The 20,923-nt window shown below is 37.4% G+C and overlaps 3 protein-coding genes across 4 annotated transcripts in view; all 3 read right to left on the bottom strand.

The window, feature by feature from the left end:
• Positions 1 to 20,923, bottom strand: part of LOC117153013 (basement membrane-specific heparan sulfate proteoglycan core protein-like) — a 278,634-nt gene that overhangs the window by 54,805 nt on the left and 202,906 nt on the right. The window lies entirely within an intron of this gene.
• LOC113157391 (Fc receptor-like protein 5) overlaps positions 1 to 20,923 on the bottom strand; it is a 107,575-nt gene that overhangs the window by 45,432 nt on the left and 41,220 nt on the right. The window contains 3 exon segments of the mRNA XM_033326560.1: positions 759 to 1,022; positions 18,571 to 18,846; positions 18,952 to 19,215. Coding sequence (XP_033182451.1) covers positions 759 to 1,022; positions 18,571 to 18,846; positions 18,952 to 19,215 — 804 coding nt within the window.
• LOC113157394 (high affinity immunoglobulin gamma Fc receptor I-like) lies at positions 12,427 to 17,493 on the bottom strand. Of its 2 annotated transcripts, XM_026352880.2 has the most exons (9): positions 17,022 to 17,493; positions 16,384 to 16,644; positions 15,814 to 15,927; positions 15,493 to 15,543; positions 15,372 to 15,416; positions 15,179 to 15,241; positions 14,564 to 14,626; positions 13,293 to 13,358; positions 12,427 to 13,139 (listed from the first exon to the last, which is right to left on the bottom strand). In XM_026352880.2, exons 1-9 carry the CDS (start codon positions 17,314 to 17,316, stop codon positions 13,132 to 13,134), a joined length of 966 nt encoding a protein of 321 aa, XP_026208665.1. In that variant the 5' UTR covers positions 17,317 to 17,493; the 3' UTR covers positions 12,427 to 13,131. The 2 variants fall into 2 exon arrangements, with proteins under 2 accessions (XP_026208665.1, XP_026208666.1); XM_026352881.2 differs by lacking the exon at positions 14,564 to 14,626.

Below are 20,923 nucleotides of genomic sequence, written 5' to 3'. Positions count from 1 at the left end.
TAGTCATGAAAATATTGAATGAGAAGGTGTGTCCAAACTTTTGGTCTGTACTGTACGTATGTGAGCAGCTATTCTCCATCATGAACTATGTTAAAAACAAACCCAGACGACAGCTTACAGTCCTGCTTAAAGATGAAAGTGACTTCGTACAGCTCTGATTTGCAGACGCTGTGTGCAGAGGTTCAGGAGCAGGTAAAACAAATGTGTATGCAGATGTTTTGCAAATATTTATTTTTCAGTGTTTGGTGACGTAGTGCTTTTTTCCAATTTACTCTTAAAATTCATGTCAAGGCTCCGCTACACGCTCCGACAGCCCAAAGGCGATATAAGGATGACTGCTCAGGGCATTTTCTGTTTGCTACGTGGAAAATTTAAGTTCAGCTTTTTGATACATTTGAAAGAGACCTTCAACTCAGCATGTTTGTTTTGTTTTCTTTTTTTTTCTTTTTTTGCTATTATTTTTTGTTCAAAATGTGTTTATCACATAAATGGAATGTAATTTTCTCTGTAGCACTAAAATAAATGTCATAAGAAACTCACTAAAGTTGTGTATACAAAGAAGGTAAAAAAAACAAAACAATATTATCTTCATTTTAGATGTCAAAATTATTTGCGGCTCCCAGTGTTTTCTTTTCTGTGGAAACTGGGTCCAAATGGCTCTTAGGGTGTTAAAGGTTGCTGACCCCACTGTATGTTTTACACTGTAAAATGTCCTGACAGATGTGTTGAAATATTAAAAACACAGGAACTAAACTCACCAGTTATCTCAACAGTGATCTCATCACTGTAATCAGTGTAGTAAACTGGTTCTCCTCTTCTTCCTCTGCACCTGTAGATTCCTCCTTGTGAGACTCTGATATCTCTGTTTTCTTCACCATCAACCTGAGCTTCATTAGAGTTTGAGGTTCGTCTGAACCAGTCATATTTCCAACCATCAGACTCGTCCACAGAGCAGCTCAGTGTCACTCTGCCTCCTGCTGGTATGATTGTTGGACCTGCTGTCAGTTTGGCTTTGGGTTTAGCTGTTTCGATTTAAAATAATAAAATTAACAACATAAATCATGAAATGTGTAGGTTTTAATCTAAATATGAGAAAAACTTTCGGGTTCAGTCAGTTTAACTTATATCATCAAATATCAGATTACAATCAAAAATAATATTTCTCCATGGTAGATCTCAGACCAGTTGGGATTCAGAGTCACAACCACCCTGTTTGAGACTGTTACTGTTCAACAATTTACAAGAACAACAAAGATGTTAAATTGTATTCAGACAGATTTCTATTCTACATTGTAGGTTTTAAATCTTCTTGTCAATCTCACCCAGTGTGTTAATTCTAACTGACTGGCTGTACTGGGAGTAGTAAACCGGTTCTCCTCTTCCTCCTCTGCACCAGTACTGTCCTTCCTGTGAGACACTGATTTGTCCAGAGGAGTTGAAAACATCATCATGTCTGATCAGGAGTTCAGAGGATTGATCTCCTCTGTACCAGTAATATTTCCAACCAGATGATGGATTCACAGAGCAGTTCAGAGTCACACTGCCCCTTACTGGTATGATTGTTGTTGTAAGTTTGGCTTTGGGTTTATCTGTTGATAAAATATGACAAAACATGTACAAATATTTTCAGATGGAAATTATTTTAAAGCCAAGTCATTTAAATTTACATTTTAGTCATATTAGTTAAGTTTTCATTCAAAGTGATTTACAAGTGAGATACAAGTCATGCAACAGACTCTACTATTGGAATCCTTCCACATATTTTACTTTTTTTTTAATCTTTCAAAAAAATACAGTCAATACTACAATACTTTTAGATTACAGTGAACCAACATGCACCATGTGTTGAAACTATCAAGCAATTCTTGTCAAAGTTTTTGAGCAATAAATAATAATTCTTTACACAGTGAAATTAAAATATATTTAAATAGTTTATAATCAGACAATTAGACAAAACACACTGAAAGAATAGGATCATAAATACTATCAGTTCTGTGGGTAAAACATTGATTACTCACCTGATACAGTTAAAGAGACAATATTACTTTTTTTTATTTGATTTGAGCTGCTGTGGAAACCAAAACAGTGGTATCGACCACTGTAATTTGTAGATAGAGGTTGTAATGTGAAGCTTTTATGTGAATTGTACTGAACAAACTCTCGACCATCTTTATTCCATCTGTATTTCCAGTCAGTGTCTTTTCCTTCTTTCATGTCACATATGAAGGTCACAGACTCTCCAGTAAAAAAACTGGACCAGTTGGGCTCAAGGGTCAAAACAGCATCTAAAACCAATAGAAACTAAAAAATAACTACAAAAGTATGAATATAAAGTATTACAGTACAAACTATTTTACTCTCAAAGAGAGAAGATTAATCATAATTCATTTAAAATAAGAAGAAGAGAAGTGAACATTTACCTTGAGCATGTCCAGAGGAGAAGATTGTGTTCAGCACTGAAATAAAGACTGAAACTTAGCACATCAAGAGGAAAACACAGCAAACAACTGGACTTTCATTAATGACTAAATGTAACAAATGATCAGTGGTAAAATCACATCAAACTGTATCTGATGATTTAACACAGTCGTCCTCTAAAGATCCTTCCTACAACACAACCAAGCTGATAACAAGTGTGCTCTGTTCAAAGTGAACAAACCTCTGATCCTCTGTTCTCCTCACTACAACATTTTCTCTCATTTGTTCCATCAATCAGTGATTTACTCACAGAAAAACTGCAGCACACAGAGAAAAGTGTGTCCCATCCTCACATCCAACACTGACTCTGGGAGAAATTCTTCAAACTGCAGCAAATGAAGAGAAACTCTGTGAAAACACAAGTTACATTTCATTCTTCTCTCAACTTGTCTGTGTTTCTGAGTTTGACCACAGGGTACTTTAACATACTGACACTTCCTCTGATCCACTGCAGACAGACACATAGTCATAGTTTGAATCTGACTCAAAGGTTTGTACTTGATTCCTAATAGACAATAAACTAAACAGACAAATATTATTGAACATATGTTCTGTATAGAAGACATAAGAGCACTGAATGAACAAACAGTTTGTACCTGTAACATTTATCTTTGTGTTTATTTGTGGATGTAATACTTCATACCCTCTGTTCTTATATCCATAGTCGCTGTATTAGTAAGTACGTAATGTGTTCAACACCTGGTGATGTGAGTTTTGGTCTAATTTGTAGTGTCTGAAGTAAAAACAGCATTTGATCTGGTGTGCTGCCTGTTAGTCAGTGGAGATATCAAAGAAAAGTGGAGAAACTTCTGTTACAATATTTCTGTTTTAATTATGGATAATTCTTTGACACATCTTCCATCCTTCAGATTAAAAGTCTGCCATCATAAACTGACCCTTTAGCAATAAAATAGAAACTGGGGAACTGATGTGTTCACTGGACTCACCTCAGTAAGAAAATGAATTAAATTAAAAGGAGAACATATTTTACATGTGTACTATTAACTGTAAAAAATGGTAAAGAAAGTTTTTATAGTCACAGATAAAAATATAGAAAGGCCAAATATCTCTTTAGTACTCGTTATGCAAAATGCCCCAATTCAGAATTATATTATATTAATGGATTATATGTTTATACATCCATCTGGAAACATTAACATTACAGCCGGTAAAGATGGAGCTAATTTTAACCACGTTGGTCGATGTAGGAGTAACATGAAATAGAAATATTATATTTAAGTACAAGTATCCCAATATTGTAACTGTGTCCAGTACTTGAGTTACTGTACTTTATGTACTTTCCACCACAGGTGTTCCCTGCTGAGTCATCAGAAATGATCAAACTGACAAAAAGAAAAACTAATGTAAAATGTTCTAGACAAAGCTCATCTGGATTTTCAGCTACAATTTCTTGTCTCATAAATAACATGACACATTTCTCTGGTGGTAAAACATTTTAAACACTTTCAAATGAATGGAATGACATAATATAAGAAATTTGAAATCTCCTCATAATCTCTCTACATATACACAAGTTTCTAATCTCATAGTTGACATATCTACATGATGGTAGCTCAGCCTGAATACACTGATTGTGAATATATGTACATGTAGTGTCACAAATTAAGGGAAAGGGACGAAGCAGGTATAAACTGAAAACTTGGGTTGAGGAGGATAGCTAGGAACAGGTCTGATAGCAGGAGCAAGCAGGCTGAGAGCAGGCAAGGGAATGACAGTTGATAGCATTCAGGTACCAGGTTGAGGAACGATGATTGATGGCAGGTTTGGGAGCAGTCAAACTCCTGACTATCTGCTCTTCTAATTATTAATAATTTCCTTCAATTGTATCATTCAAACAAAGAAAGTCGTGTACTCACATATCTTCAGCATCCAGAGCAAGTATCACATCGTCACATTTAGTACTGACTCTGTCTCTGTGTTTCTGAGAACTCTGTTCACTTTGAATCAGGAGAAAACTGAAAATAGAGAGCTGTGTGAAAAAGATGTCACATATCAAACTGACATGTCTGTATTTAGTTTGACCACAGAAAATATGTGAAAATATGTTCACACTTCTTGCTCAGCAACTATTAATATGAACTGTGGTTGAAAAGAGACAGAGAGAATATTAAAGAATTAAATAAAACAAACATGAAATCTGATAAAACAGTGGTTTTATAGACAATAAGTCATGGTTATTAGTCATTATTTTAAGCAAACTATGAAACATATATTTTATTGTGTGTTTATTTGTGCTATGTTATACTGCGTAGTGTCCACTGCCTTCACCCTCTTCATATTTCCTGTATTGTGAAAATAGTGAACGTGATGACTGTGTATGTCTGAATACTGTGTTTGTAAATAGATCTTGTGTGTGAATGTATAATACATACACACGTGGAGACAAAATTGCTGGTACCCTTCCATTAAAGAAAGAAAAACCAAGGTCACTGCAATAACTTGAAACTGACATAAGTAATAAATAAAAAAACACTAAAAAATCATGAAAATCAGACATAGCTTTTGAGTTGTGGCTCAACAGAAGTTTTTTTTTTTTTTTTTTTTTTAAACAAACTAATGAAACTGGTCTGGACAAAAATGGTTCATACTTGTATTCAGTCAGTCTGTTTAAAGGTTGAAAAGTGGTCACTCTGCTCTTCACGGTGTGTACCACAATACAACCACAGAAAGCTAAAGAGAGACCATTCTCAGGAGATTAGAAATAAAAATGATACACACATGTTAAAGGTAAAAGCTGTAAGACCATCTCCAAGCGGCTTGATGTTCCAGTGACTACAGTTGCACATATTATTCAGAAGTTTAAGGTCCATGGGACTGTAGCCGACCTCCCAGGATGTGGCCATAAGAGGACAATTGGTCAAACAAATGGTAACCTAAAATATCTTCCATAGGGATTAGAGGTGAAATCCAAGGTCAAGGTACATCAAGGTCAGATCATAGCATCAGTCACTATTTAAGCCAACTGCAAAACAAACTGCTTCAGCTGTCTCAGGTTTGAAGGATGTTTCAGTTCTCTCTTCATATGTTAAATATGATTTAGATCAGGACTCATAGAAGACCACTTCAGAATGGTCCAATGATTTGTTCTTAGCCATTCTTGGTTGTTTTTAGCTGTGTTTTGGGTTATTTTCCTGTTGGAGGACTATGACCTGAGACAAAGACCAGGCTTTCTGACACTGGGCAGCATGTTTTGCTCCAGAATGCCTTAAAAGAGAGATTGAGGTTTCATTGTACCCTGCATAGATTTAAGAAACCCTGTGCCAGATAGAGAAAAGCAGCCCCAGAACATAACCGAGCCTCCTCTGTCACTTTCACAGTAAGTACAGTTTATTTTTGTTTGTATGCTTTATTTTTGCATCTGTGAACATAGAGCTGATGTGTGATGTGCAAAATATTTCACTTTGGAAGGGAATTTTTCGCCCTTTAAATAGACAGACTGACTTAATACAAGTGTGAAAAAAACCTGCGTTGCTAATTACAGGACACATGTTAGTTTAACGAAATTATTTTACTTATTTTCTAGGGGTACCATCATTTTTGACCAGGCCAGTTTCATTTGTTTGTTTTTTTAAAAAATGTCTGTTAAACCACAACTTAAAAGCATTAAAAGCAATTTTATGTACATTTTTATTTATTATTACAGCATATTATAGTACATTATTGTTAGATAAATTATCAAACACAAAGAAGACAGAGTCTGATGCAAGTCTCGGTTGAGTAAGTTTTACTTGCGCAAGGAGCCAAACTGTTACAACTGGATTGTACAAGCTCGACTGACTTCATTTAGATTTCTAGTCTTTATACAGAAAGAAAGAAAAAAAAAAAAAAACACAGATATCTTAGACAGGCTTGGATTGTTTCTCATCATCCTCTGTGTCCGGTCTCAGCTCAATATTCTGCTTAACCTTGGCTGTGGAGCACGAAGATAATCCCTACAATCTTATCTTCACATTCTACAACAAACGTTTGAACAGGTGTTTCCTTTAGTGAAACATACAGCCTTTCTGTCAGTAAGAAGCAAAACAAGCTTAATGTAACATTTTCTGTCAATTACCTCCTGTTTAAACTGTTTTTGTCTCTTCAACAATAATGCTGTAAAAATAATATATCATTGGATAAGTGGGTGTATAAGAAACCTCTTCAGGTTTAAAATATATGTCATTATTTGTACTGTGCACATCTCCTATTTTTAATGTATAACTTTGTTAGATTTTCATTATACACATCATGTATGGATCACTACAGTCCACATGAGGCAAGGTACTTATAGTTCAACAACATTGTATCCATTCCTGAGATCCTTGTAGTTGTCTGGGTTTCATCCTTCGGTGTCTATTTGTTGATACATCGTCTTTGTTAAGGTGGCATCGATCACTCTCTGCAGCCCCCTGATGCATAGGACACAACAGCAAGCACTCATGACTTTCTGCACATTTACTTGGTTTATGTCTGCACTCCCATTTATGATCCCTTTTTGTTTCAGATACTACCCTCCTCCTGCATACAACCTGTCATTAAACAACATCACTACTCCAGCCTGCCCACATTGGGCCCTCGCCTCGTTGTGCTTGTGACGGAACGGACTGGCCATAGTGGACCCAGCATACCTAGGAAATGTGGCTCGTGAACTACAGGCACAGGCCAAGGCAATCAGGGGCCATGAACAACAACTGAAAGACCTTACACTGCAGCTCAGGCATATGACTCTGCAGCTCATCACCGTTAGCAGCTGCTCGAGAGCGTCATCGACCCCCACCTTTCATAACCCATTGTGCTGTAGTGTACAGCCATCTTCGTTCCCCTCTGAAGAGGGGACATCATTTCACTACTCTCAGGACCTGCTCGACAGTGGGGAACGGCAGAATGGGATCGATGGTCTGAGATCTGCTCTTCTGTTGGGACGTTCGTGGAGGCCATGAGGAGGCTGTTTAACTGTGCAGCCCCCTCCAAGGACGCCCCTCGTCGGCTACTGTGTATAGCACAAGATTCAAAAAAAAAGGGGGTTGTTCTGTGACAGACTACGCCGTGGATTTCCACGCGGTGGCGGCAAGAAGTAGGTAGAACAAATATGCCTTGTTTGACGTGTTTTGTCAGGGTCAGCCACCTACCATTAAAGACGAATTTGCTACTAGGGACTTACCAGACACACCTACCGCAACAAATGGAGGGATGCCGACAAGAGGGCGTAGTACAGCTTCGATTTTCCCAAGCCTCAGTCCCATCCTTGCCATCACTCAACGACATCACAGTCAAAAACAAGTATCTTCTGCCACTTATCCCCTCCGAGTCTGCTCGACCAGTTCTCCTCTAAGAACTCTCACAACTATTTCTAGTATACTGTATGTATGCCAATTCCTCAGGCAGGCTGGTGAGGCCATAATGTGCCTTAGTGATGCTGCTGTCAGGGGCTGTGTTGTTGGGGATGTAAATACAGCAGAACATACTGAACATCTTGCAGACACCCCGATCCTTGGCTAGCAGCATGTCCAGCGTCATCTGATTCTGCCAGGTCATCAGAGAAGTAGGACCAAGCTGGTCAGCAATGCCTTGAACTGCATCTCTCGTGTACTTAACAAATTTCTGTTGGTTATAATAAATGTAACATTAACATTTTTATTAGTTGTGGACCACCAGAACAGGAAGGGATCAAACCCTGCAGCCACTTGGTTGCAGGTTTTGAACTCATTTGGTACCCCTATGCTGTCTATGTACACACGGTTATCGAAGGACCCTCTAGGTGATCTTCTATAGTCCCTGGACCATTTTGTATGTTGATGCTGGTGGTAGGCTTCCTTCACCTTGTCTCTTAGCTTATTGAAATCACCTGTAGGAAACACATAGAAAGGCATAGTTATCTGAACAAGGGTCCAGCTGCCCTGCCAATCAGGTGGTAGCTTTCTCCTGAGTTTCATGTCTCCACATAGCCACCAGAGGTCTACCCTCATAAACATGTGATTTATGAACCAAGAGGTAGACACATTTCCCCTTGTTGGTGGTGATGTTGAATTTTGAAGCACTGTATGTTTTTGGCAAAGTTCCTAATGGTGTTCCAGACCCTGAGCTGCTGAAACAAGTGTAATTACCAGGATAAGGTATTACCCCTCAGGGGTTGCCTACAGCTTTGGTTTTTGGTTAGGGACAATGTTGAACACGTAGGAGCTGACTGTCATGAGCTGGATGAAGGACTCCATGGCCAGAGATGAAACGGAGTACAGGAAGAGTTTAAGGTTTTTATTAACAACAAGGGTACACAGGAATAAGTCAGACGAGTAATTGTTGGAAATTTGTCAGTGTAGCATGAGTGTGGAGGTCTGGGTGAACCGGAAGTAGTTGGTGACAGGAAATGGTGGTGTGATGTCACAGCCAATATGGCCGACCAACAGAGAGCATGTGGAGCAGATGGAGACAGTAAATGCCGGGAATGGTGGCTGGCAACAGTGTAATGAGTCCAGGAGAGTGATAACAGTTTGCAGAAGTATGATGGGGGAAACAGTCTAAATCCAAACACAGATTATGATCATAATCCAATACCCAGGGTGCTAATAAATTCCAGGCATATGTACAGGGCAGAACAACAATAAATCCAACAGGCTATCATTCGTGGTCAGGGGCAATCCAGGTCATACAAAGTGATAAGGTTCAAAGGGAAATCCAGCAGGAAAAATCCACAACAGAATAGACAGTCCCGGTCAAAAACACTAGGAGGTCCACACAGAGTTGAAGCAGGGTAAGGTTAGTGTAGTGGTAACATCACTAGCCTTACCATAATCACTGATGGTGGTGGTTGTAGTGCCAGTGAAACAAGAAACTTTATTTCCATTTGGGCAGATGAATCTTTCAATTCTATTTTTGTGACTAAACTAAATATACAAAGACTTTAATCTAAATGAAATTCCTTAAAGGTGTTTCTGAGCTTTAACATTGATGAGAATGGGAACAACATGGTCACAGTGGCCTTGACCTTTGACCTACCGAATCTAATCACTTCATCCTTGACCCCAGTTTGTGCCAAATTTGAAAAACAAAGATTCCCTAAAGGTTTTCCTGAGACATCCCATCCAGAACAAGAATTGGATACACATGAGGTCACTGCGACCTTTGACCTTTAGCCACCAAAACCAAAACAGTTCATTACAAAGTCCAAGTGGACAGTTGTGGCAAATTTGAAGAAACCTCCTCAAAGCATTCCTGACATATGAGTTCACAAAGATTGCATGAAGGTGAGGACACTACAATCTTGACCTTTGACCTTGAGCCTCCAAAATCTATTAAGTTCATCAGTCCAATACATTTTTGCCTAATTTGAAGGAATTTCCTGCACGTGTTTCTTAGATGTGGAGTGTCACCGTTTCGGCCTGGCATCAGGCCAAGCTGAGGATTTCCCTCACTTTTCCACCTCACTCCCTCTGGACTCCGCCCACCAGCTCCTTCTCTCCCTCTGCTCACAGCAATCAGCTGAACATTGGACTCACCTGTGCCCACTTTTCCCTACAAAACACTCCTCAGCCCTCTTTTCTCTGTCAGTTTGTCGTCGCTCACCAACCTGTTTCCAGCCTGTGTTCCCTGCCTGCTCCTGCTCATCCTGCTCATCCTGCTCATCCTGCTCATCCTGCTCAGCCCTGTCTGCTTCCCCTCCTGGACTCTGGATTTCATTCTTCCCCCCTCTGGACTTTCGGACTTTGTTACCTGTTTCCCCTGTGAGTGTTTTCCTGCCATCGTGCAGTGGGTTTTGTTTGTACTTTGATTCCTGATTTGTTACTTTGTCCTCGTGTTTCTGCCTGTTTTTGTAGTGTCTGTTGACACCCCCCTTAGTTTCCCTTGTTTTTGTACTTTTCAGTAATAAATCCTGTTTCAGTTAATTCCTGCCTCGTCCCCCTCCTTAACTTGTGACATGGAGTTCAAAGAATCTGGAGGCTGTACAGATGGACAGACTACCTGAAAACATGACACCGCCAGCTCTGGCTATAAAAAGTGCAGAGTGCAGTAGGTTTGTTATTTATAGTAAAATCACCTTGTAGAAAAGAATACAATTCATGCTGTGCTGAGCCTTTTTGTGTCATTCTATAACTAAACTAGTTTTTTTATACTAATCAATAAAGAATGTACTTTAACGTTTTTAGTGTTTCAGAGACTTCAATTAGACCTACAATAATAATCACCTACAATAAGAAGAAATATCTAGTCATGGTCATATTAATCTTTTTTATCATGTTGTATGAATCCCATACTGGCCATGAGGAAAAGCACGTGTTGTACTGTGTTTCATTCTGGTTGGTCATGTGACCTGTAGCAGAGCTCTGATTGGTTCTCTGAGACCTTATGGTCTGAATGAAGAACATGATACAGCAGATGTTCACAGACAGAAAGTTGATGAACTGAGGTGAGGACGTAACATCTGCTTCATTATTTCTTCAGATTCAGTTTATTTGATTAGAGAAGAACAAAGGAACAAACTGACCTCCAGACCAGACAAACGTTGGTTTGCTGTGTTCAGTGTAAAACACTGGTTCTCCTCTTCCAGCTCTACACACATATCCTGCTGTGTGTGTGTCTGTCCATGAACCATGTAAGAATCCTCTTCAGTGCGGTAGCAGCTCATATCTGCTACCTGGTTTAGGAATGTTTATTAAGAAAAGATTTTCAAAGGGAAACATGTTTTGTTTTTGTTTTGTTTTTTGCTTTCTTGAAATAACTAAATAAAGATGGATGTAAAGATAAATAAATTATAAATGTATTGTACATAGACATTTTTGTACAAATGTAATACAAAGGGACTCATAGCCATGCACTTTCAAATTGAAAAGATCACTTCAATTCGTAGAAGACTACTGTCCTCTTCTCAAAGTAAAAACTAACTAACCTGAAAATCCACTGTTTGATTTGAGTGAATACAAAATGCAGTTTTTATTTAACATTCAAATAAATAAAAAATTCTCAGACATTCCTGTAAGACGGCAAAGAAACTGCAGCTGTGTCCCATATTCACCACACACATCAGCTCTGAGCAGGTTTGTGTAGCATCCTCACACTGGAAAAGGGACTAAATAAAGTTTACTCCAGACAGATGCTGCGATGTTCCAGTGTGCTGTCGGTGGACATGATCGTTCTCAATGTACAAAAGAAACAGGAGCTGTTCGCACGTGAATACTAAGGCACTTTTTTGTTTGACCACAGTCAACTCTTCCGGTCTGTTCAGTGCAAATATGAACTAAATCTGGCTTCTCCGAAGAAGACAGAGACAGAAACTAAATTAAATACAACAAATATAGAATCACACAAAACTGCAACAGTTTTTGGTTTGTTGGTGTGAATATGTGGTAACACTTTGCTGCATGAAAACACGAGTAGTAAGTGAGGAAGGAATTAGGAACAGCCTGTTAATTTATGAACGAGTGATTCCTGAATGACTCCATATCGAGAACTATACAATAGATGATGATGAGTTACTAGAGAACAGACGGGGTGACGCTCTTTTGATGATGGAGTTGGTAATGATGAGTTCAATAGTAACTGGGAAACAGGATGATGGCCACTTGAGATATATCAATGTTGTGTTTTGAATTAGTAACAGGACTTTAGTTCACACACACTTTGCAGGTTTTACTGAGTGTTTTTCTGTCTGAGCTTTTTGGACTGAAGTCAGCATTAAACAGAGAAGGGAACATTACCTGAACATTACCTGAACCTTAACTGAACATTACCTGGACATTTACTGAGGAACATTTCTGGATTATGACTTTTCCCTGAACCAATTAAAAGCATTTTTGTAGCTTCACACATATAATATGTGAGTTAATAGTCGGATCAAACAGAACACTGTTCAGCTGTACAGCTTAAAATGCACCAGACACAGCACTGATCATGAGTGTTAGAAATACTCTTAATGTTGTATTTTCCTTATTACACTTACAGAGATGTTAGGGGAGCAGAATTTAGACTGTGTCATCACCACACGGTGTTCATACAGGAAGCAGTAAGCTACTGAAAGCCTGTGGTTGTGACAGCCACATATTTACATCTGTGTCACAGCACACATTAGACTTTAACTGCAGGCTGTATGTTTCTGTTTTATTAGCACAGAAAGGATGAGGTCATTCATTTGCAGTAAAGATACTTTATAAATAAGCTTCTCTACAGTCTAAACTACAGTCTCCTCTACACATGTATTTCTGGCTGTTTACAAGATCAGTTGCAAAATGCATTATCTACTACCTCATATTGATCTACACTGATACTACCGGTGGTTTCAGTGGTGTGGTGGACAGAGCTCTGACAGGTCTGTAGTCACACTGCTCCACACACAGCAAACTGTGATGAACTGTGTCTTCTAACACAGAGGGTACAAACTTCTATTATACCTGTATTCAAACTCTACAATAGCATCAAAACATAAACTGAGCAACTGAGTAGAGAAACATTCAATAGCAACAGTTACATTACAGAACATGTGATGATCTGTAGTCTTATGAAATTCATAAAACATTTCCTTTAAATGATCTATAATAAGATTAACTGTATAAAACACTGTCTAATATCAAATAGCAGAAAAAGACAAAAGGCTTCTATATCTTAAAGCTGCAAATATCATCAGTGAGGATGAAGTTTTTCATGTTATAAATTCCAGAGATGTTTTTATTGATCTGGGAGAAAAAAACAAAGGAAAGAGTCAGAGTTAGAATATGAAACACTAAAACTAGTTTCTAATGTTTTATACGATTTTCAACCAATTCAACTCTCTGCAAAATAAATGAATAAATCCCAATATACACAACATGTTATCACTGTTTTATTACCAAGAGCTGCTCCTGGTTTGACTTCAGAATAAACACTTTCATCAGCTGCTGCAGGACTCGATTTTCCTACAGAAAGAGAGAAAAATGTCAAATTTAATGTAGGTACATAATAAAAAGAAACATTTAACTAAACAAAAAACATGATACATGAGGAAACATGCTACATATGACAGGAAGAGTTGGAACAGGTTACAATAATAAACTAGTGTGGTGTGTGAAGACTCTCAGTCATTCAGGACGTGTTTATCCCAAAACTGCTGCTCAGTATCAACTGGACTTGTTTTAAGTCCTTGAAGACACAATGCTTCATCACCACAACTGAGAAACTGTCAAATGGCACATGTAGGCTGTGTCCCAGTAAAGTATCATGTCACTGTCATTAGGAGAAATACTATGAAGGTCGTATGTAACATGAAGTTACTGAAGGAACCACTCAACTGATTAAATAAGAGAGGATCACTAACATCACAGGATTGACTGTCACAGCTGTGCTAAAAAAAAGCTTAAAAACTGTTATTAAAAGTTTTTTAAACTACAGGTATTTAAAGTACATTAGCACTTTTACTTATTTGTTGTCTATAAACTCTAGATTACTGTAAACACAGGCCTCTCTTCATGGTTTAACTGTGAAATCTGAACTTGTAATGACTCTGGACCTCTGCATTCAAACACCGTAACAATCTGTTGGCTGTGGCTCCAACTACCAGTAGATCATGTGTCACAAGAGTAATAACTGATCATTTGTGAGGAACTTAAAGCTTTTACTGTGTTCTGTCATATATTTGCACATTTCCTTATTTTAAACAGACCTATGAGCTACATCAGCTGAAACAGCGCCCCCTCTGTTACCCCCTGATGTGATACAGTAAGTGCACTGAGTCTATACCTGACTAATGTGTTTGAGTAGTAACTCTGTGAGACCACATGAGCCCCTGTCCCTCCACCATCAACCTCCTCAGAGATAAGGTACAGTAGTAACTACTGCACACAAATCCAGCACCTGAGGAGCAGCATCCATGCGTCTCCCTGACCTGTCTGTGTTTGTTGGTGACAAACAGATAAATGACACTGTTCCCACGGCTTAATGACAGTTTGTAAAAGAGAGAGAACAAGAGTGAGTTTCATGATGAGCTCTCTGAAGCACACAGTCTCTGAGTGGTAAGTAATAACTGGAATAATAAAGTATTACCAATAAGAAAAGTAGACTTTACAAATATTCATGTAACAGAAGTCACATTCTACTATTTTCAGGTGGAGGTGACTTTACTCACCTTTCTTTTTCTTGGCTTTACTCTTTCTGTGGAAGTGTACCTGGACGTACGTCACGTTCTCATCTAAAACAAAAGACCCAGTTCAGTTTTTATAATGAGGGACAGATTAAATGTCCTCATGTTTATTTCATGGTAGTAAAATAGTGTAAGATATTAAAATGGAACATTAAACTACATTCAGTTTACTTTTCTGCTAAATCTACCCTCAGATAATGTTTGGTTGGATTTTCATTTCTCAGCTTCTTTTAAAGTTTGGGTCTGTAAAGAGACATTGTTCATGACAGGGCACATGACAGAGAGGGCAGAAAAGGTCATGAAAACATTAACAGTTTGTTAAATACAGTTATCTGTGGGGGTTCTAACTACTTTATGTACTGTAAGGTAAGATGGGTGCCACAGAATTATAACTTTGTGTCATTAATTAAATGAAACATATGAGAAGTTTCACGTTTTAAATGAAACACAGAAACATAGAAATGACATTAACGCTCTCTATCTGACAGACTGCCTGCAGGATGTGGTCGTTGCTGACGTTGGTGATTATTGGTGGTATTAGTTAAAAATCACACTGGGGCAGAAAACAAAGCAGAATAAAACTGTTTTAATAAACTTTACCTGCAGCTGATCCAAACTTCACATCAGAGTAACCTGAGCTCTCCTCTGGTTCATTTTTCTTCTCTGTTAGAAAAATCAGATGAATGGATGAAAAGACTTTTTGTAATTTATTTACACACAGTGGTCTCCAAAACATCTCATCTATTTTATGTTTAGTCTTCACTGTTCTCACTATAAAAAATAACATACTCACCCTTTTTAAACTCAATCAAGGCATATGTGACATCCCTGGATTCATCTGAAATAAATATTTTTTAAACTTCAGAGGTTGTCAATAAATAATTCACACCAACTTGAAATCATCTCCTCATTACCATTATTAGTGTCTTCAGGACCTTTGACTGATTCATTTAGACGAGCGTCACCTACAGTTAAAATAGATCAAGCTAATTTTATTCACATTATAGGAATTCTGTGACTTTCTAAAAGAGAAAAGCACAATTAAAAAACATTATAGAATTAATGTGTATTAAAACTGTTAAAGGATGTTTAATTATGTTTTTTTTTTTACGTACTAGATTATTTTATTTTATTTTTATACAAAATTTTATCTATTGTTGTTACAGTAAATATCAGAATATATCTCTGATCAACAATTGTGACTGTCATCAAATATAAGGAGTAAAACATTTCACCTTTTGACTTTCTGCAGCAACAAAGCAGCAGCAGGAGAAAAATCAGTAAAATGCCACAAACCAACCCAACGACCAGTGACAGAGGAAATGAAGAGTTTTCAGTCGTAGACGTCACTGTAATAAATAACAAGTATTATTTCTGTGTAGTCAAAGTCACATCAAGTCTTAGTATCAAATACAAGACTTTCATCCAGGACAACGACGATAAATGAAAAGACATTTAGCAACAACATACACTGTATTTCAACTCACTCACTGCTACATGTACATGAATATTTAGACATAGAACAGAGTGAATCACCATAAAATACAACTCTAAACTTATTTTAATATGAATTTCTACAAAGTAACTCTGTTTACTGTTTGTGTTTTTCTGTTTCATTATAAACGCCTTAATGTATAAAACCATTTCTACTGCAAGAGACATATGGGTGTTAAAGCTGGAGGACTTGTTGTATTGTAAACACTAATAATGTTAAATCAACTGAAACTAATCCAACTTCTGATTCAGTGATGACTTTTCTACCTCACACTGTAAAACAGTTCAGAAGTTATTTCAATCATACTCACATTTTACTGCCATCCAGCTCTGTGGTGATGTTAATGTTCTAATCCACGAGTCTGTTTGAACTCCACATCTATAAAAACCTTGGTCTGACTTTAACACTGCAGAGATAATCAGCTCCACTCTGGTATCATTTTGGATGAGTTTGTCATTTTGATAGAAAAACACATTAGAAACAACATTTTCTCTCCTCAACTTGCAGCCGAGAGTCACAGATGTTCCCTCAGTCACAGGAAGGACAGGACTCACCAGGATAATGTCACCATCTGTAAATCAGTAAAGAACAGGAAGTTTCAGTCAAAGATCAGGAGACGCAGGAGTTCAATTTGACTTTGTTTTCAATGATCACAATAAATGACACATTTTAATTTTATTTTATATGATTCATATAAAATGTAGCACTGTGATGATGTGGATAATTAAAATTGCATCTTTGTTAAATGTTCAATATGTTTACACAATAAGAAAATGGATGTTGCTGACAGCCAGTGTGAAACCAGAACATAGACTGTAACTTCATAGACTGAATTTACAGGATTAAGAATCAAATGGTTAGTTTACTATTAGTCTCCTAAAAATATCAAAACCTCATATTACAAATATCAAATAATTCAGATACAAGATAAAAGTGCTGAAAACTCACTGTGTCCAGTGATGTTGACTGAATTAGTGAACTGTCCTGATCCAGACTCACACCAGTACACTGCAGAACTGTTCAGTCCACTAATGTTACATGTGGATCCAGTCATCGTCCCCCAGTCAGAACAGAGGGACAGGTAACTGTCCTCAGGAAACCTCCTCACTCTCCACTCAGTAGAGTTTCCTTCACAGCTCAGAGACACAGAGTCAGAGGTGAAGTGTTGAACTCTGTCAGGACTCACAGTGAGAGACGCTGATGGAGGAAAATCTGAAACACAAAACATGTTGTACACACACATGTTGTGACTTATACAGAGCTAAACAAGAACTTCCAAAGATTTCTCATTTTTATTAATATCATAAGTCAACAGGACACCTGGAGATTTCTTCAGCTTTACAAAGTTCATTACTTTGCTGACATAGATTTTACATGTTGGTCACAGACAAATAACTGGAAGATAAAGATGAAAAGAAAGGAACAAAGGAACAAACTGACCTCCAGACCAGACAAACGTTGGTTTGCTGTGTTCAGTGTAAAACACTGGTTCTCCTCTTCCAGCTCTACACACATATCCTGCTGTGTGTGTCTGTCCATGAACCATGTAAGAATCCTCTTCAGTGCCACTGTCACTACCAGGTAGCAGCTCATATCTGTAGAGTCTGTCTGACAGTTTGGGAACAGTCTTATACCAGTAGAACCTCCATCCTGCAGATGGATGTTCAACCTCACACTTCAGAGTTACTGAGGCTCCAGGACTCAGCCAGGATGGAGACACAGTGAGGACAGACTGGGGTTTATCTGTTGGAAACAGGTTTTCTCAGTATCAACACATGTTATGTCTACTGTGCAACATTAAATTCAATTTATCTGAACTTGAATAATCTTGTAATAGGTATTAGAAACTTTAAGATGGTCTAACTATGGAAAATCTAAATGTCAATATTCCCTGTTTATTTGTTGTGATTTGATGTGATTAACTATAGATGCCTCATGTATTACTCATCAGATTTTTTCAGGTTCTACTGAGTCCAATAAATAAAAAATCTTGAAGTTCAGTGACAAGTTTTCTCTCAAAATTGCTGTTCTGTGGAAACTGGACTTGTCTGAGATCTATTTGCTGTTTAGGTCAATGTAAAAACAAACATAGAAATGTTAGAACAAGACTTTCCCCACATTTCACTGACTTCACTATATTGACTAAATCATTTGTTGCTTCTGTTAAACATGAAACTGTTTTTTTTTTTTTTATATTTCTTCAGTAACTGATCCAAACCTAAATAAACAACAACCCAACAGGGAAACTTCACTTCCAGCTTCCAAATAGATTCAGATTTAAACCAAGATAGATTGATACATTTCTATTAGTCCCATGATTCACTGGTTTACCTGTAGCCTTTACAGCACATTTTAGAATAAGGGAACACAACAAGTAAGTGAAGAGTTCAATGTGGCGTTATATATTATATACAATGAATACAAAGAAAACTACTACAAATTCTAATTGTAAATGTGAAGTATTGTATTTCAGAATATATAAAAATATCAAACTGACCTGATACAGTCAGTGTGATGGTTTTACTCCACTGTGTTGAAGAATAGGAGTCTCTTCTGTTTCTGCCCCTACACATGTAGTTTCCACTGCTGGACTCAGAAACACTGAGAGTCCAGTAATTAACATGTGTCTGATGTGACGTTGACTGAGGTGTTTTCCATTCATAATCCCACTCAGTGTCTCCACCTCCCTGGATCTCACATCTGACAGTGATCTTCTCTCCACTGAAGATCTGAGACCAGTCAGGTTGTAGAGTCACAGAGACAGAAGTGGAAACTGAGAGACACAAATAGAAATATTGAATTAACTCAATTAACTTGATTGTTGTAAAATGTCCTGACAGATGTGTTGAAATATTAGAAACACAGGAACTAAACTCACCAGTTATCTCAACAGTGACCTCATCACTGTAATCAGTGTAGTAAACTGGTTTTCCTCTTCTTCCTCTGCACCTGTAGATTCCTCCTTGTGAGACTCTGATATCTTTGTTTTCTTCACCATCAACCTGAGCTTCATTAGAGTTTGAGGTTCGTCTGAACCAGTCATATTTCCAACCATCAGAGTCGTCCACAGAGCAGCTCAGTGTCACTCTGCCTCCTACTGGTATGATTGTTGGACCTGCTGTCAGTTTGGCTTTGGGTTTATCTGTTTCAATTTAAAATAAACAAAATAAATTATGAAATGTGTAAATTTTAATCTAAATATGGAAACAACTTTCACATCCAGTAAGTTTTATTTTTTAACTAAATCTCACAGTTTACTATTTTTGTTTAGGGGGTTTTCAATCTGTAAAACATACAACACCCTCTGTGTTTTAACCATTTCCACATCACTCTGAATTCTTTACTTTTCTACAGTCTTGAATTTATTTTTTTATTTTTTGTATATTTCAAAAAAAGGCAACAAATATTAAATTAAACTGTTTATTTAGAGGTTCTTTCTTTTTCATTTTCCTCTTTTTAAAAAGTATTTCTTCAAATATTCTCCTCTGTAGCTGACACTGTACACTAAAGCACATACATCATGATACAGTCATGTTGGATTACAGTGTCTGAGTTTTGAAACAGCTAACAGTCAAAAACAAAATAGAGTGGTTCACATTTAACTTGTACATATTCACACCTAGTTCAAATATATGAAGAGAGCTTCAAAATAAAAGCTGCTGGTCATGATGATAAAACATTGATGACTCACCTGATACAGTTAAAGAGATGATGTTACTGTTTTTTAAGCTCCTGTGGAAACCAGAGCACTGGTATCGACCACTGTCTTTTACTAATATAGGTTTAAAATTGTAGTATTTATTTGAAATGTACTGAACAAACACTTCATCCTTCTTCCATCTGTATTCCCAGTCAGTGTCTTTTCCTTCCTTTATGTCACATGTTAATGTCACAGACTCTCCAATAAATAAACTGGACCAGTTGGGCTCAACGGTCAAAACAGCATCTAATAGAAACATACAAATGACTAAACTAAATTATATAAATACAGTATTACAGTACAAACTATTTTACTCATAGAGAGATTAATGGTAATTCATTAAAAAAGAGGAAGAGAAGTGAACATTTACCTTGAGCATGTCCAGAGGAGAAGATTGTGTTCAGCACTGAAATAAAGACTGAAACTTAGCACATCAAGAGGAAAACACAGCAAACAACTGGACTTTCATTAATGACTAAATGTAACAAATGATCAGTGGTAAAAATCACATCAAACTGTATCTGATGATTTAACACAGTCGTCCTCTAAAGATCCTTCCTACAAAACAACCAAGCTGATAACAAGTGTGCTCTGTTCAAAGTGAACAAACATTTTCTCTCATTTGTTCCATCAATCAGTGATTTACTCACAGAAAAACTGCAGCACACAGAGAAAAGTGTGTCCCATCCTCACATCCAACACTGACTCTGGGAGAAATTCTTCAAACTGCAGCAAATGAAGAGAAACTCTGTGAAAACACAAGTTACATTTCATCTTCTCTCTGAATACACTGATTGTGAATATATGTACATGTACAATACTAAGCAGTCCAGTAGAGTGTTACCACAGTCCTCCAAACTGAGAAACTGGACAAACTCCTGACTCTCTGCTCTTCTCACTATTAATATTTTCCTTCAATTGTATCATTCAAAAAGAGAAAGTCGTGTACTCACAGAATATCTTCAGCATCCAGAGCAAGTATCACATCGTCACATTTAGTACTGAGTCTGTCTCTGTGTTTCTGAGAACTCTGTTCACTTTGAATCAGGACAAAACTGAACCATCTAAAAAGAGAGAACTGTGTGAAAAATACGTCACTTATCAAACTGACATGTCTGTATTTAGTTTGACCACAGAAAATGTGTGAAAA

The sequence above is a fragment of the Anabas testudineus genome, chromosome 18 (assembly GCF_900324465.2).
Source record: "Anabas testudineus chromosome 18, fAnaTes1.2, whole genome shotgun sequence".
Taxonomy (NCBI): Eukaryota; Metazoa; Chordata; class Actinopteri; order Anabantiformes; family Anabantidae; genus Anabas; species Anabas testudineus.
The sequence above is the reverse complement of the archived record's forward strand: the minus strand, read 5'-3'. Positions and strand labels throughout refer to the sequence as shown.

Excerpts from the sequence above, each read along its gene's own strand:
- LOC113157394 (XM_026352880.2), bottom strand. The coding sequence starts at position 17,316 with ATGTGTGTGTACAACATGTTTTGTGTTTCAGATTTTCCTCCATCAGCG. Across the intron at positions 15,242-15,371 it reads CTTGATTGAGTTTAAAAAGG|AGAAGAAAAATGAACCAGAG; the intron begins GTGAGTATGTTA and ends TTTTTCTAACAG. Across the intron at positions 14,627-15,178 it reads GAAGTTTGGATCAGCTGCAG|ATGAGAACGTGACGTACGTC; the intron begins GTAAAGTTTATT and ends CTTTTGTTTTAG.